General features: G+C 40.4%; 1 protein-coding gene across 2 annotated transcripts in view; it reads left to right on the forward strand.

The window, feature by feature from the left end:
- Positions 1–13891, forward strand: part of LOC122084097 (apoptosis inhibitor 5-like protein API5) — a 44939-nt gene that overhangs the window by 6493 nt on the left and 24555 nt on the right. Inside the window, exons 3-7 of one of the 2 annotated variants that reach the window (XM_042652150.1) lie at positions 165–264; positions 364–426; positions 9564–9661; positions 10523–10597; positions 10863–11012. In XM_042652150.1, coding sequence (XP_042508084.1) covers positions 165–264; positions 364–426; positions 9564–9661; positions 10523–10597; positions 10863–11012 — 486 coding nt within the window. Of the gene's footprint in view, positions 1–164; positions 265–360; positions 427–9563; positions 9662–10522; positions 10598–10862; positions 11013–13891 lie in introns of both variants that reach the window. The other variant, XM_042652149.1, reaches the window with a different exon arrangement.

A 13891-nucleotide genomic window follows, 5' to 3' on the forward strand; every position in this document is an offset into this window, starting at 1 on the left:
GGGGGGGGGGGTAGGTGGGTTGTGGGAGAAAAAAATCTCGATGAACACAGGTGATCTTACATTTTTTCTTTATGAGGATAATTGTAGTAATCGTGTTAAAAAATTTAAACTACAACGGATGTTTGTGTGACGTAATTCAAATTCTTATTTCTGTTCATCTACAGATCCGAGTTCAAGCAATCCGTGGACTTCCTCTTTTTTGCAAGGATACACCAGAATATGTTTCTAAAATTGTGGACATTCTTGGACAACTTCTTACAGCTGGTAGTTTGATGTTCAAATTGTTCTTCTGATGCTTATTTTCTTTTCGTTCTTTTCCTTTTGGAAATGAATCTGATCATGGTTTGGTGATGCTTTTAGAAGAAAATGTGGAGCGTGATGCTGTGCACAAAGCCCTTTTGTCTTTGTTAAGGCAGGATGTAAAAGGTAACTTATAATCTCATAAAAGAATTATGAATTTCAAGTTTTACTGTCCAATCCTATTATCTAGTAAAATTTACAGTGCTTCATTTTGGTGAATGCCTCTTTGTTCTGGTTGATGTAGATCCCCACTTTGGGCTGAGCTATCGCAGGAGGAAAGCCTAGCCCAAATAGGGCTATCGGTTTCCATTTAAGTCCACTTAAGTGGTTAATTTATTAGTTATTAATAAAGGCCCATTGGGTCCATCGATTTACTCACTTAAGTGGTTTAGTTATTAGTCATTAATAAAGGCCCATCGATTTACTTATAGTAAGGCCCATTAGTGGCTATTAGTTAGTGACTAATTAGGTTTCTAATGTTAGTCCTAGTAGGAGTACAACTCCTAGTTGTAATGTGACTGCTATTAACATATTGCCCTCTATTTAAAGAGGAGCTCTTGTCCTCAGAAAATCAGATTTGAATAAACAAAATTTGCAGTCAATTGCTTCTAAGCAGCCAAGATAGCTGTGGTGAGATGATCGGGCCGAGATAGCCAATTCCACCCACAATTCTCGTCTTCTTCTTCCGTTCTTTACTTTAAGCTACTGTTATTAGTCTTTGTTATTGTGATAATTCTTCTTCCTGGTTTCTTCTAATCCTCCAACCACAAAGATGGGACTGGTTGGGTCTTCTTTTTCTTTCGATTGTACACTTTGATGTCCCCATCAACTCTCCCCGGCTTGGAATAATTCACCTCCGGTGAATTACGGCTCAGGTAGTACTCAAATAGGCTTGGGTTGAGTCGTTGGATTTCTTGCAATGTGATCCAGGTGTTGTTAATCTCCAGTCACCCACGCCACTTGACCAAAAATTCTCTAGAACCTCCTGTGTGTGTGTGTGAAAACAATCTTCTCATCCAGGATTTCTTCAACTGCTTCAGTCCTTCTCATGATCTTAGGCACAAGCGGTAATGAGGTGGGGGGAAGTGGTTGGTTTGGTTTAGTAGTCTCATCAATGGTGAAAGGAAAGTCTTCAAAGTCATCAGGATAGAAAGGGGTAATGGTAGATGTACCATGGTATGGGACAAGGTCTTTAACATTGAAAATATTACTGATTTCCATACTAGTTGGAAGATCAAGAACATACGCATTGGCACCTATCCTCTTGAGTACTTTGAACAGATCTTTGCTATGAGCATGCAGCTTGCTCGCTTTTCCCCTAACAAAACGTTGCGGCTTAATTCTAACCATCACCATATCGCCCTCTTGAAACTCTTGTAGTCTTCTGTGCACATTTGCCTTCGACTTATGTTGCTCGTTGCTCAGTGATATCTGTCTTCTTATACCTGTATGCAAATCATGTATATGCTGAGCAAAAGACTTGGCTGACTAGGAGGTCCTGGAACTAGACACGACTGGGATAAGGTCTATGGGTGCCTGGGGCTGGTATCCTGAATAGATCTCAAATAGGGACAGACCAGTGGTACGGTTCTTAGAACTATTATATGCAAACACAGCCTAGCTAAGGACTTGATCCCAACTGGTAAGGTGTTCTCCTATGAGGCAATGCAATAAATTCCCTAAGCTCCTATTGACAACCTTGGTCTGGCCATCGGTCTGAGGGTGGAAAGCTGAAGAGAAACGGAGTTTAGTGCCCATCATCCGCCATAGGGTCCTCCAAAAATGACTGGTGAACTTAACATCCCTATCGGACACTATGGTGAGGGACAATCCATGGTACTTGACAACCTCATTAAAGAAAAGTCTGGCTACTATGGATGCATCAGAGGTCTTAGAGTATGGGATGAAATGGGCCATCTTCGAGAAGCGGTCTAACAACCACAAATTGAATTATGGCCTCTCGAAGTTTTTGGCAGGCCAAGCACAAATTCCATGCTAAGGTCTTGCCACGAGGCATGGGGAACGAGTAGGGGAGTGTACAAACTCGTATTCTGCTTTTGTTGTTTGGCAGTTTGGCATGTCCTACACTGACTCACAACTCTAGCAACATCCCTCTTCAGTCCTGGCCAAAAGAATCGGTCCTCAACGAGGATGATTAATGCAGGAGTGGATTACAAGTAACTAACTCTACAATTTAGAGCCCCAAACAATACAAATAGGAGCAAGAAACAAAGAAATAATACCATCAAATAAACCCCCAAGGATACAATACCAATATAGGAGCAAAACTAGCCCAAAACCCAACTTGATAGGAGAGAGAAAGGTGCGGCCAAGTTTGTGGGAGTCCGATTGAGCTGCATTTTTGGGTGTAGATAGTCCCTAGGGAGGGTATAAAAACCCCCAAATATGAAGGGTTTCTGACGGCTGGTTATGGAGTCATGGGCTTTCTTGATTTTCAGACTTAGGAGAGAGAATGTGAAGAATTCTGTAGGAACAACAACTTGTCTTCTCCAGATAACCTTCAAGAGAGGATTGATTGATCTTTTTAGAGTATAGAACCAGTCCTCCAAAGGATCTGCAGATCAGATCTCAAACTTGGGGCAACAATGAGGGTCGATTGGCTTCAAGAACAAGAACTCTTTGACTGCTGATTCTGATTTTGTATGCTTTAACAGGTCTGAACTTCTAATAACAATAAACAGAAAATAAAAATAGAAAAAGAAGAATCGATGGAGGGCTGAGAAGGGTGAAAGAGAATAAAGGAATGGGTATCTCACCCCTCAGGTTTTAGGTATCACACCCCTCAAAGCTTTAGGTATCTCACCTCTCAATAACAGTTTTTTTAGCTAAAGAGTAATCACTCAATAATTCATTCATTAAAATCTGAAATTATAAGTACGTAGGCTCCTCTATATAGCAATCAAACTACTACTAGGAGCTAGTTTCCCAATAGGACTAGACACTCCTACTACAACTAGGAATTCAAAATAGGACTAGGACTTGACTTTATGACTCCAACATGGAGTAGGACTAACTAACTAATAATCCATATAGGACTTTACAACCGACCAATGGCCTAATGTGCCTTTATTGAATTAAATAGCAACTAACTAAACTAATAAATTAAATCCCGTTTTTCTACCCTCCACCCATATTTTAGGCCTATTAAAGTGGTCCATTTCAAAGAAAACCCATGGGATCAAAGGCCCAACACATATATAACACAACCCAAGGCTTATTTGCAATAAAATAAGCCCAAGTGACTTATCTACATCAGTGATGGTCTTATCTTGACCGAAATGGCCAGTGACTCCCCCAGTATATTCCCAGATTAAGAAATCTCGGAGTGAAGTCTTGGGAATGCATGACTTGCTTCCTTTAAAAAGGAAGCCCTCCATAAGTAGGTAGTCCGAGCAGTTGACTGGGTTGCCTTCACTCAAGGAAGTGAACGGCTCACTAAAATAGGACAGGTGTGGTATTGGTCCTTGACTCTCTCGAACCCTACAACCTTTACACTCATTACCTGTAGTAACACACTAGCCCGACTCCTAGCATTGGTGCGACTGAGGAACATGTTCACTCGAATCAGTGCATCTGCAGCAGTATTCTCGACACCATGTCTGTGCTTGAGTACAAAAGTGTACTTTTGGAGAAACTCAACCCACTTGGCATATCTCTGGTTAAGTTTCTTTTGGGCACTCAGGTATCTCAGAGCCTGGTGGTCAGAGAATAGCACGAATTCTTGCGGTAAAAGGTAATGTTGCTAATAGTGCAATGGTTGGACAACCGCATAGAATTCCTTGTCTTATATGAAATATCGTTGCCTAGCTTCATTAATTTTCTCACTAAAATAGGCAACAGGATGGCCCCCTTGTCCTAGGACACCACCTATTCCAATATCAGATGCATCGCAATTCACTTCGAAGACCTTAGAGAAATCCGGGAGACGTAGGATTGGAGCTTCAATCATAAGCTTTTTAATCTCATTAAAGGCCTGCGTAGCACTCTTGGTCCATTAAAACTCATTTTTCATACAATTGGTGATAGGAGATATGATGGAACTAAACTGGTAGATGAACCTCCTGTAGAAAGTGGCTAAGCCATGAAAGCTACGTACCTCATGGACATTAGTTGGCTCAGACCACTCTACGATCACTCTCACTTTCTCAGGGTTAGTAAAACTCCTTGAGTTGACACAACAAATCCTAGGAAGATGACTTGATCACTCATGAAGATGCACTTCTTGAGGTTGACATAGAGTTTCTCTCATAGGAGCACATGAAAAACCTTCTGTAAGTGATCCAAGTGGGAAGATGGGGTCTTACTATAGATGAGGATGTCATCAAAGTAAACCACTAGGAACTTGCCAATGAATGGTTGAAGTACTTGATTCATTATCCTCATGAAGGTGCTATGTGCATTTGACAAGCCAAAAGGAATGACTAACCACTCAAAGAGGCCATCCTTCGTCTTGAAGGCTGTTTTTCATTCATCTCCAGGCCTAACCCTAATTGGTGGTACCCGCTCTTGAGATCAAACTTCGAAAAGATCGAAGAGTTGGCCATCATATCCAACATGTCATCAATCCTAGGGATAAAGAACCTATACTTGATGGTGATCTTTTTGATAGCCCTGCTATCAACACACATACGCCAAGTGCCATCTTTCTTTGGCGTGAGTAGGGCAGGTACAACACATGGGCTAAGGCTTTCCCTAATGAATCCCTTCTGTAACAGTTCATCCACTTACTGTTTGTGTTCGGTGTGTTCTTTGGGATTCATTCGGTAATGGGGTAAGTTCGGGAGAGAGGGTCCTGGAACTAAGTCAATAGCGTGATGGATGTCATGCATAGGTGGTAACTCATAAGGTAGTTCCTTAGGGAATAACCTCTCGAATTCCCTCAACAAGGGTTGTACTTATCTAGGAGCCTCAGTGAATAAGCGTGACCTATCGGTATTACTTTATATGGCAACTAGAGCATAAATCACCCTTGACTCTTGACACTCCTTCAAATTATTGTTGATTTAAAATGTTGAGTGTTTTGGTGGGGGTGTGTTTGGATGTACTTCCCATGTGTTTTGGAACCCTAACTTTCCTAGGGGCACTGGAGGTTAGTCTGATTTTCTTCCCTTTGAACTCAAAGACATAGGTGTTAGACTTCCTGTAATTGGTGACATCCCGGTCTTATAACCAGGGTCTATCTAGGATGATGTGGGCAACATCATCTCTAGGACATCACACCACACTCGATCCTCATATCCTGCAAAGTGTAGGGGAATTAGACACCTCAAGTTAACGGGGATGGTGGACTGATCTACCCAAGCAACCTTGTAAGGCTTGGGGTGGGGTTTAGGTTTGAGGCCCATTCGAGCAACAGCGCTATTGGCGACCACATTCATGCAACTCCCGCTGTCTATGGTGACGCGATAGTTCTTGCCTTGATGACATGTGTAAGCGATGAAAATATTGGTTCGCTGCCAATCATCGCTACTCCTAGGCTGTGAGACCATGCATCGCACAATGCCGCGCTTGAGGTCACCGGCCTCCTCGGTGTCCTCATCAGATATAGTTTCATCTGGTCTATGGTCCTCATACTCATGGTCCTGTAAACCCTTTTGGTCACCTTCTTCAGGAGTTTGCTCTCCCACATAAAGATTCCTATTAGGACACTCTGGAGAAGTGACTAAACCCACAACACTTGAAGCACTGTTGTTGCCCACTACTCTTGGGTGCTTCTCCCAGAATTCCTTTACCCTCTTGGACACCTTTTTCAGGAGTCAGCTCTCCCACATAAAGATTCCTATTGGGATACTCTCTGGAGAAGTGACCAAACCCACGACACTTGAAGCACTGTTGTTGCCCACTACTCTTGGGTGCTTCTCCTAGAATTCCTTTACCCCTGTTGTCAAATTGATGTTATGGTGCAGCAGGGGGTTTTGGGAATCCAGTTGAGCCTTGGGGTGGTTTTCTAAATTGGGACTTCCCAGCTTGGAAGCTCTTCCTTTGAGAATAAGTTCTCATGGAGGATTCCACCTCGGCTATCCTGAAGGCCTGTGGAACGTCTCGCGGGGTGCCATACGAGACTGAATTTCGGAGTTGAGCTCGATAAGGAATCTAGATAGTATTTGCTCAACATCCTCCCGAATACGGCTTCTAATTTTCAACTCATTGAACTTGCTCATGTATTCGGTCACAGTCAACTTTCCTTGCTTCAGGGTATTCATTTCATTCAACAACTGGAGCCTATAAGTGATAGCAAAAATTCCCTCTTGAGCCTCTCTTGCATTTCTACCCAGGTGTTGATTGGCTCAAGTTCTAGGTGGTCCTCTTGGTACTCTAGATCTGTCCAAAAGTCCTGGGCAGCTCCAATAAGTTTAAACTTAGCAAATCGGTAGCAGACTTCCTCTGGCATATCGTAGAAATCGAAGTACCTATCCATCTGCTTGATTCAATTAAGAAGGATCCTAGCATCAATCTGACCATTATAGGTAGGGGCATCAACCTTAATCATCCGTCTGACATCAAAGTCCCTATCATGATGCTCATAACCCTCATCATCTCCATATTGGGTTTGGCGTCTTGGCGGTGGGCCTTGACCCCTTCCTTGACCCCTACCACGCACTAGGTCTTGGAAGTTATCACCTATCTGGTCATAACCATCAGTTTGGTTATTCTCGTTTACTTCCTTAGGGTTAGGGCCTCTGCCCCTAGGTTCAGTGCCAGTTGTGTTACGGCCTTGCCGTCCATTAGGGTTTTGGGCACTTGTCTCGAGGGCAGCCAACTTATCGGTAAGGGTTTAGAGATGGGCAGTTTGTGTCTCTTGTATAGCTTGGCTAGCTTAAAGGGTAGCCTGGACTGCTTTCATGAATTCAGCCAATTGCTCAGGTTGAGTGGAGGTGCTAGGAAGGTCAGACATATCCTGGTATGCCCTACCACTGCGAGTGGACATAAAGGAGATGGACAGCCAAGGTACGGTTGCCACCAAAGACTCAATGTCTACTTAGAATCTCCAATTGAGACGGATAGTTAGCCCTCTCAATCTTGATGTCAGAAATCTCCCTCTCAAGTGCGTGCTTTTGGTGGGAATAGCGTCCAATGCTATTTGGTCCCACCAATCTAAGGAAGAAAAGGGTGTTCTCTAACCTATGGTAACGCTCTCTTCACTCAGACTCGCCTGTGGACAGGTTGTGACGGAGACTAGACCTCACAAGGTAAGACATGTAAACAATGGACGACGGCAGCACCTAATTACTCTATACCTAGACAAAACCATGCTCTGATACCAAGATGATGTGGGGGGTCCCTAGGTGACTAGGCTTCTTACAAGATTAACTAACTAGGTGGGGGTAAACTCAAGGGACTTAGGTAGGACAGGACAAAGGAAGCTCAACAAATATGATTTAACATGCAAAATAAGGTGAGGTTAATAAACAAAGTAACAAAGAGCAATAATAATCTAGGAAGAAAAGCACATAGACTCGCTCAAGTGTCAAGGGAGAACATGAGGTGGGGAACATGGCAGCAAGCAAAATTAGGTTATAACACTAGCCTATTAAGCACCAAAGGTAGATAAAAGTCCCATATTATATGCTCTAAAATCAGTCATTCTAGTAATAAGAAAATCAGCAATACTTAAGGTAAAACATTGATGCACATAAAGGTTAAACAATGGCTAAAGGGGGGGGGTGGGTTTTAATGGAAGTAATGGAGTAAATAATGAGGGGATAATGGGGGGGAATGGGAGGGTTCATTCTATACTTACCTGCTGCCCAGATCTGAGAACAAAAGAAGAGAACCCAGATTTTGAAGACGGTGTCCAATAACAGTCCGATATTGAAAGGAGCTCAGCAGCAGCCCAGTTTTGAAGTAAAGAACAGCAGCAGTCCAGCATCAAAGGGGAGATCAGCAGCAACAGTTCAACATTAAGGGGGAAAAACAGCAGCAGCAGTTCAGCCTCAAGGGGAAATAAAACAGCAGCAGCAGTTCAGCATCAAAAGGGTAACAGCAGCAGCAGATGTTAGCCGGCAGCAGTAGACTGTAAACAGAAACAGCAACAGTAAACAGTAGCAGTAGGAAAATTGAAAGAGAGGGGGAGGTGAGAGAAGAGAGGACCGAGAGAGAGAAAAGGAGAGAGGCGAGAAAGAGAAAGAGGGAAAGACGAGAATGAGAGAGAGAGAATCGTGAGAGGGATGGGGGTTTTCTCATTGGCTGTTTTTTTCAATTCTAATTCATTAATTTTCAATGGCCAATGGCCTTACACTTTTAATAGAATAAAACTTCTAAAAATAAAAAGATACTTGGAAACTTAGTTATTTGAAATAATAAACTACCTAATAGAAAGAAGTCTTAGTTTCTAATTATTTAAAACAATCAAATAATATCAGAATTAAAGCAAAGTAAAGTAAGATTTGGTGGGGTCCACAAGATTTACTGAATGGGGAAACAAGGGGGGGAGTCGAACCCAGCGCTGGGAAGGCTGGTTCGACTCCTCTCTTTCCTCCTTTCGTTTTCTTTCTTCTTTCTTCTTCCTGGTTTCTTCTAATCCTCCAACCACAGAGATGGGACTGGTTGGGTCTTCTTCTTCTTTCAATTGTACACTTTGATGTCCCCATCAGTATGTGATTCATCCATGTATGACAAACCATTTTTGATGTCATTTAATTCCTTATGCTTATTTTAGTTTTACACTTTTACTTGGATTATATGTGTTCTAGAAGTACTAAATATTGTGTGGAATTGCCTAAGGTAGAGCTCACCTACGCGGCTACGAGGGGTTAACTTGGCCATATGACCATCGAAACCCATCCCTGAGTTTTCCCGAGTTGTCCCATCCAAAAACATTGTTTCGTTGAGATCTCGATTTTTGGCCTGGGCGAAACTATGTGCAAAACGGTGACCTCGCCATAGAGTATGCAATGGGTTGTTAGGCCTGACATTTGTTGTGGACCATCGCCATTGTATTTGTATCAGTTCAATTGCTCAGTATGTTGGTTCAATTCGAAGGCTCTGAGGGAGGAGGATTTAGCCAGAAAAGATGTGATTTAATCTGTGAAAAAGGGAGTTTCTGTATTCTTTGGAAATAAAGCTACCTCTGATTTCCAATGTGATAATGTTACATTAATGCATTCTTGTCCTTCCTCCCCTTTTATGATATTTCCAATATGGTTTTTGTTCATGTAAACCAACTCTCATGATTTTTTTGGTAAAACCGGGAAGCTCTTTTATTACAGCATTTCTTTATCTATTATATGCACTTGCTGCAGCTTCTTTGACAGCCTTGTTTAAGCATATCGAGAGCTCTGATGAACCAAGTACTGATGAAAGTATACGTGAAAAGGTTTTGAATTTTGTTAGGGATAAGGTGAGAAGCACCCTGTTGTAGCTTTTGTTTTCATGTATTCTACATTATATTTTTATATTAGTTTGAGCATATTGGGTCCAGTGCTATGAAAGCCTTTTACAGGTCTGGGGTTCCAATAACTCATCTTCTGTCTTAGGTTGAGAGGATCAGGACCTACTGTTAGGTACGTCTACATCAAAAAGTTTATGTAAGCAAAGTTTCATGAATGAAAGATTCATATACACTATCAAGCAGCTTGATCAAATGACTTCCAACATCTGACAATCAATTCATCGTAGAGAATTGAATATTGAATAGTATAACATAGGAAGGTCATCCAAAATAAGATCCCAGATCCAATAAAAAATTTCGTTGAATTTTCATTCTTTTCCATTCTTTTATATAACCTACTAAGTTGTATCAGTAAGATCTTAAGATTAGTAGGGGTGTCCCAGCCAGAATCACGAGAGAGCTTCTTCTTTGTCACATAGGTCCTTCATGTGCAACAAAGGGAAAGATTTCGTAAGATCCATGTGACCGAAATTGCATCTACAACCCAAGTGTATTATTTTTCATAGATTTCATAAACCAAAAATTAAAATTTATTTGTGATGGGTTAAATTTAAATTATTGTTAACAATATCAGATATATGGAGATAATCTGCTTGGTCGGGATAATCCATTCAAGTGATTTGTGGTGTAATTAATCCTTTAGTGGGCCTATTTGATGCTAGGTTCTGATCCCGATCCATTGTTAAACATGTGGCAGTTGGGAAGCTTTTAAGGCCCCAGAATGTTTTAATGGCTCTGTAACCTGGACTCAAGATGCCTATTTTTATTGCATTTTATTATGGTTGAGCTTTGTGCTTTCTTATACTTTAGGTCTTTCCCCTAAAAGCTGAACTGTTGAAGCCTCAAGAGCAAATGGAAAGACATATAACTGAATTGGTGAAGAAAGTAAGTTCACTGACATAATCGTTGAGCTTAATTTTTTTTGTTTTGTTTTGTCTTTTTTTTTTTTTTTTTTTTTTTTTTTTTTTTTTTTTTTTTTAATTTGTGAAGATGATCCCTATTTCTGGGCTTGCTTTCCCTTCTTCAGTCATTATCTTTGCTGGTTTTTTTTCTTCCACTTCTTTTGTGTATGTAATTATCTAAAGCTTAGTTATGGTATCTGCTAGATTGCTAGAAGATTCCTGATGATCTTATTGAATGTTATTGTTAGAGTTTACAAGATGTGACTGGAGCAGAGTTTAAAATGTTCATGGACTTCTTGAAAAGTTTGAGCATATTTGGAGATAATGCTCCCCCAGAGCGAGTGCAAGAGTTAATTGAGATTATTGAGGGACAGGCAGATCTAGATGCCCAGTTCAATGTAAGTTATTTATTGTCTTTGGCTTTTGGCTATTAAGAAATGGTCGACATGTTATTTTATCTTCTGTTGTGGCTGTTATAGCCCTGTTTATGTAAAGTGAAGTTCTGATGGCTTTCTCAAACGGTTGCTTGGCTTAATTGTGCCCTGGACTTCCATGTGTTCGAGTTGGTTATGATGTTCGGATATACTTGGATTACAGTTTTCTGACTCTGTTTTTACTTATGAAGAGGCTCCTTTGTGTATTCCCGTATTGTTACTGTTGTAGGGGAAAAAAAATTCGATCATCTACCTCTCAAAACACATTTTTCCTGCTGTTTCTAAAGGACATACATGCAAGTTATGGTACTGAGTTCATTTGATTATTCCTGTCACCAGTTTTTTTTTTTAATACAAATTCATTACTGAAGAAGAAAAAGAAGGGGCCCTCGAGGGGGAAATACAGGAAACAAAAATAGAAATGGATACTAGTTATACCGTCTTTAGAAAGAGTAGGGAAGGTTCCAAGAGGCAACAATTAGCCTATTCTTGGGAGTGTCGTTACATCTATAAGTAGAGATAATTTGCTGCTAATGTCAAACAGTGTTTTTCAAGTCATTGCAAAGCTAAATATCATAGTTCTGAAGATTTATGATGCACTGGCTTTGCCTCCAATAGTTTGATGATCAAGTGTTACCGTGGTCAATCCTTAGTTCCTTACCATTTTGGAATATTAACTTTTGAATTAATTATTGTTATTATTATTGTATAATTGCATGCATGGTATGGTTACCAGCCCTGGACTGGACTATGTGATTGACTGATAGGACCGTCGCATGGGTGCTATCATGGGTCCAATGTGTTAGAACAAACACCAATAAATATGAAGAAAAGAAACACAGATTCACACAAGACAGAGATTTAACGAGGTTCACAGACTGATGTGGTGTGCTATGTTCTCGGGCGAAGAAGAAGATGATTCAGTATGCTGGAAGAAAAATTACAATGGAGATCTCTCTCAAGCACACCCAAATCACGGGAAGAAAACTCGCCCATAAACCCTAAAACTAAATGATGCAGTTGCACGATGGACTTAGGAAAAAAAAAATCTTTTGATTTGATTTTCTATTGATTTAGAAACAATTTCTTCGAAATTAGTTAGTTTCTAATTTTAAATTAGTTTCCATTTTAAGTTAGTTGCCATTAATTTTTATTTATTTTTTCTTTATATTGGACATGTACTCGATGGAGAAATTTCAGTTTTAGAATTTTGAATAATTGAATGAAGTTGGAGAATTTGGGTTTGAATCCATGATTGCCGATCCTCTCTTCGTCCCTTTCTGAAGTTTTCTGACCTCTTATTTTCATTCTCCTTCTTCTTCTTCTATTTCTTCCTCTTCCCTTCATTATTATTGGTGGGTTTTTTTATTTTCCTTGTTCTGGGCGACAGTTGCAGCCCTATTGGAATGCTTTGAACTCAGCTGTGCGTGAGTTGTTTGGGGTGGGCTGTTGGTCGAAGGTAACCCTCCCCAAGGCGACCCTAACCCTTGAAAATCAGGTTTGCTGTGTGAAACAAAAACCTGCAACTCAGGTTACCTGAAGCTACCGCCAGATCTGATTTCAGCAGGTGCTGCTCCCCTTTGATTGCTGTTTTGAAGTGTTTTCCTCTTGGAATCAAGAGGCCAAAAGGTTTCCAGCCTTCGCCTGGAATTTCTGGCTTTTCCGAGAAGAACTGAATCAGCTTCCTCTTCCACACGGTTCTGAGGTTTCCGCCATCTGGTTAGTAGCATGAGAAGGAAGAAGATGACCTTCTCCTTTTATTCTTAAGTTGCCTAATTAATTATATTTACAGTAAACCCCTTCTTTCTTAAACCTGTGTTCTAATATTTCCTTTATCTTTGGTAATTTAAGAATACTCCTCTTTCAATTGTTATTTCAGTTTAACCCCACTACTTTCTTTATTTTCAGAATTGGTCCTTCTCTTTAGATTTAACTCCTGTTAAGACCCTAATCACTCATTTCACTCAAAATTGTACCAGAAATTACAAAATTGCCCCTACTTCTTTGAGAACTGTTTTAATTGTTAATTGTGGACCCCGAAGCGATCTGATTCCCTCGGATCCGCATCAACATGGCAAGAGGGTTTCAAATGTTTCCAAGTGTACAAAGTGTCATTTTGAGTTAATCCACAAAATGAACCAAATTTTGAAGCCGTTAACCAATTTCGAGGTATATCTTGGTTTTGACCAGGCTCGGAATCCTAGTTGAAACCAAATATCGGAACCTTGCTTTCCCTACAGTAAAAATAACAAAGACTAAAATAAATAAACACAAAAGAAAAGAGATTAGGAACCCACACAGCCACACCTAAACAAGTAATGTTATATATACAGTCCAGGTTCTCCTAATTCCATTGAAGGGCACAAAGCCACAAACTAACTTAAGATTTAGTATAGCACCATAAAATCTATAGCAACCTGCAGCTGAACCAAGAAATTCCCAACTCTTTTTGCCCAAGTCAATTTAGTTGGCAATGCTGCCACCATTGACAAATTGCCATGATTTAACTTGCACCTAGAAATAGTTTTCAGCTTGTTGAGCCACAATTTTCGATCTTCTAATTTTCTAAACAAACATGAATCTAGAACAGTTCTTCAACTAGCATGTGTCACCAAGTCACAGTATCCCCATTAACAAGCAAAACAACACTTCTAGATCTTGACTAATACCTCAATAATAGTACCAGATTGATATTAAATAGGAATTTCATGTATTTGAGAATTTTGCAAAAGCTTCAACCTACAGTTACCAAAAGGTTGAGGCAAACAAATAGCAAACAAGTGCAGAAAATTACCCACAAGCTCATCAAGAGAGAGAGAGAGAGAGAGAGAAATACAACACAA

This window comes from Macadamia integrifolia, chromosome 7 (genome assembly GCF_013358625.1).
Source record: "Macadamia integrifolia cultivar HAES 741 chromosome 7, SCU_Mint_v3, whole genome shotgun sequence".
Classification (NCBI taxonomy): Eukaryota; Viridiplantae; Streptophyta; class Magnoliopsida; order Proteales; family Proteaceae; genus Macadamia; species Macadamia integrifolia.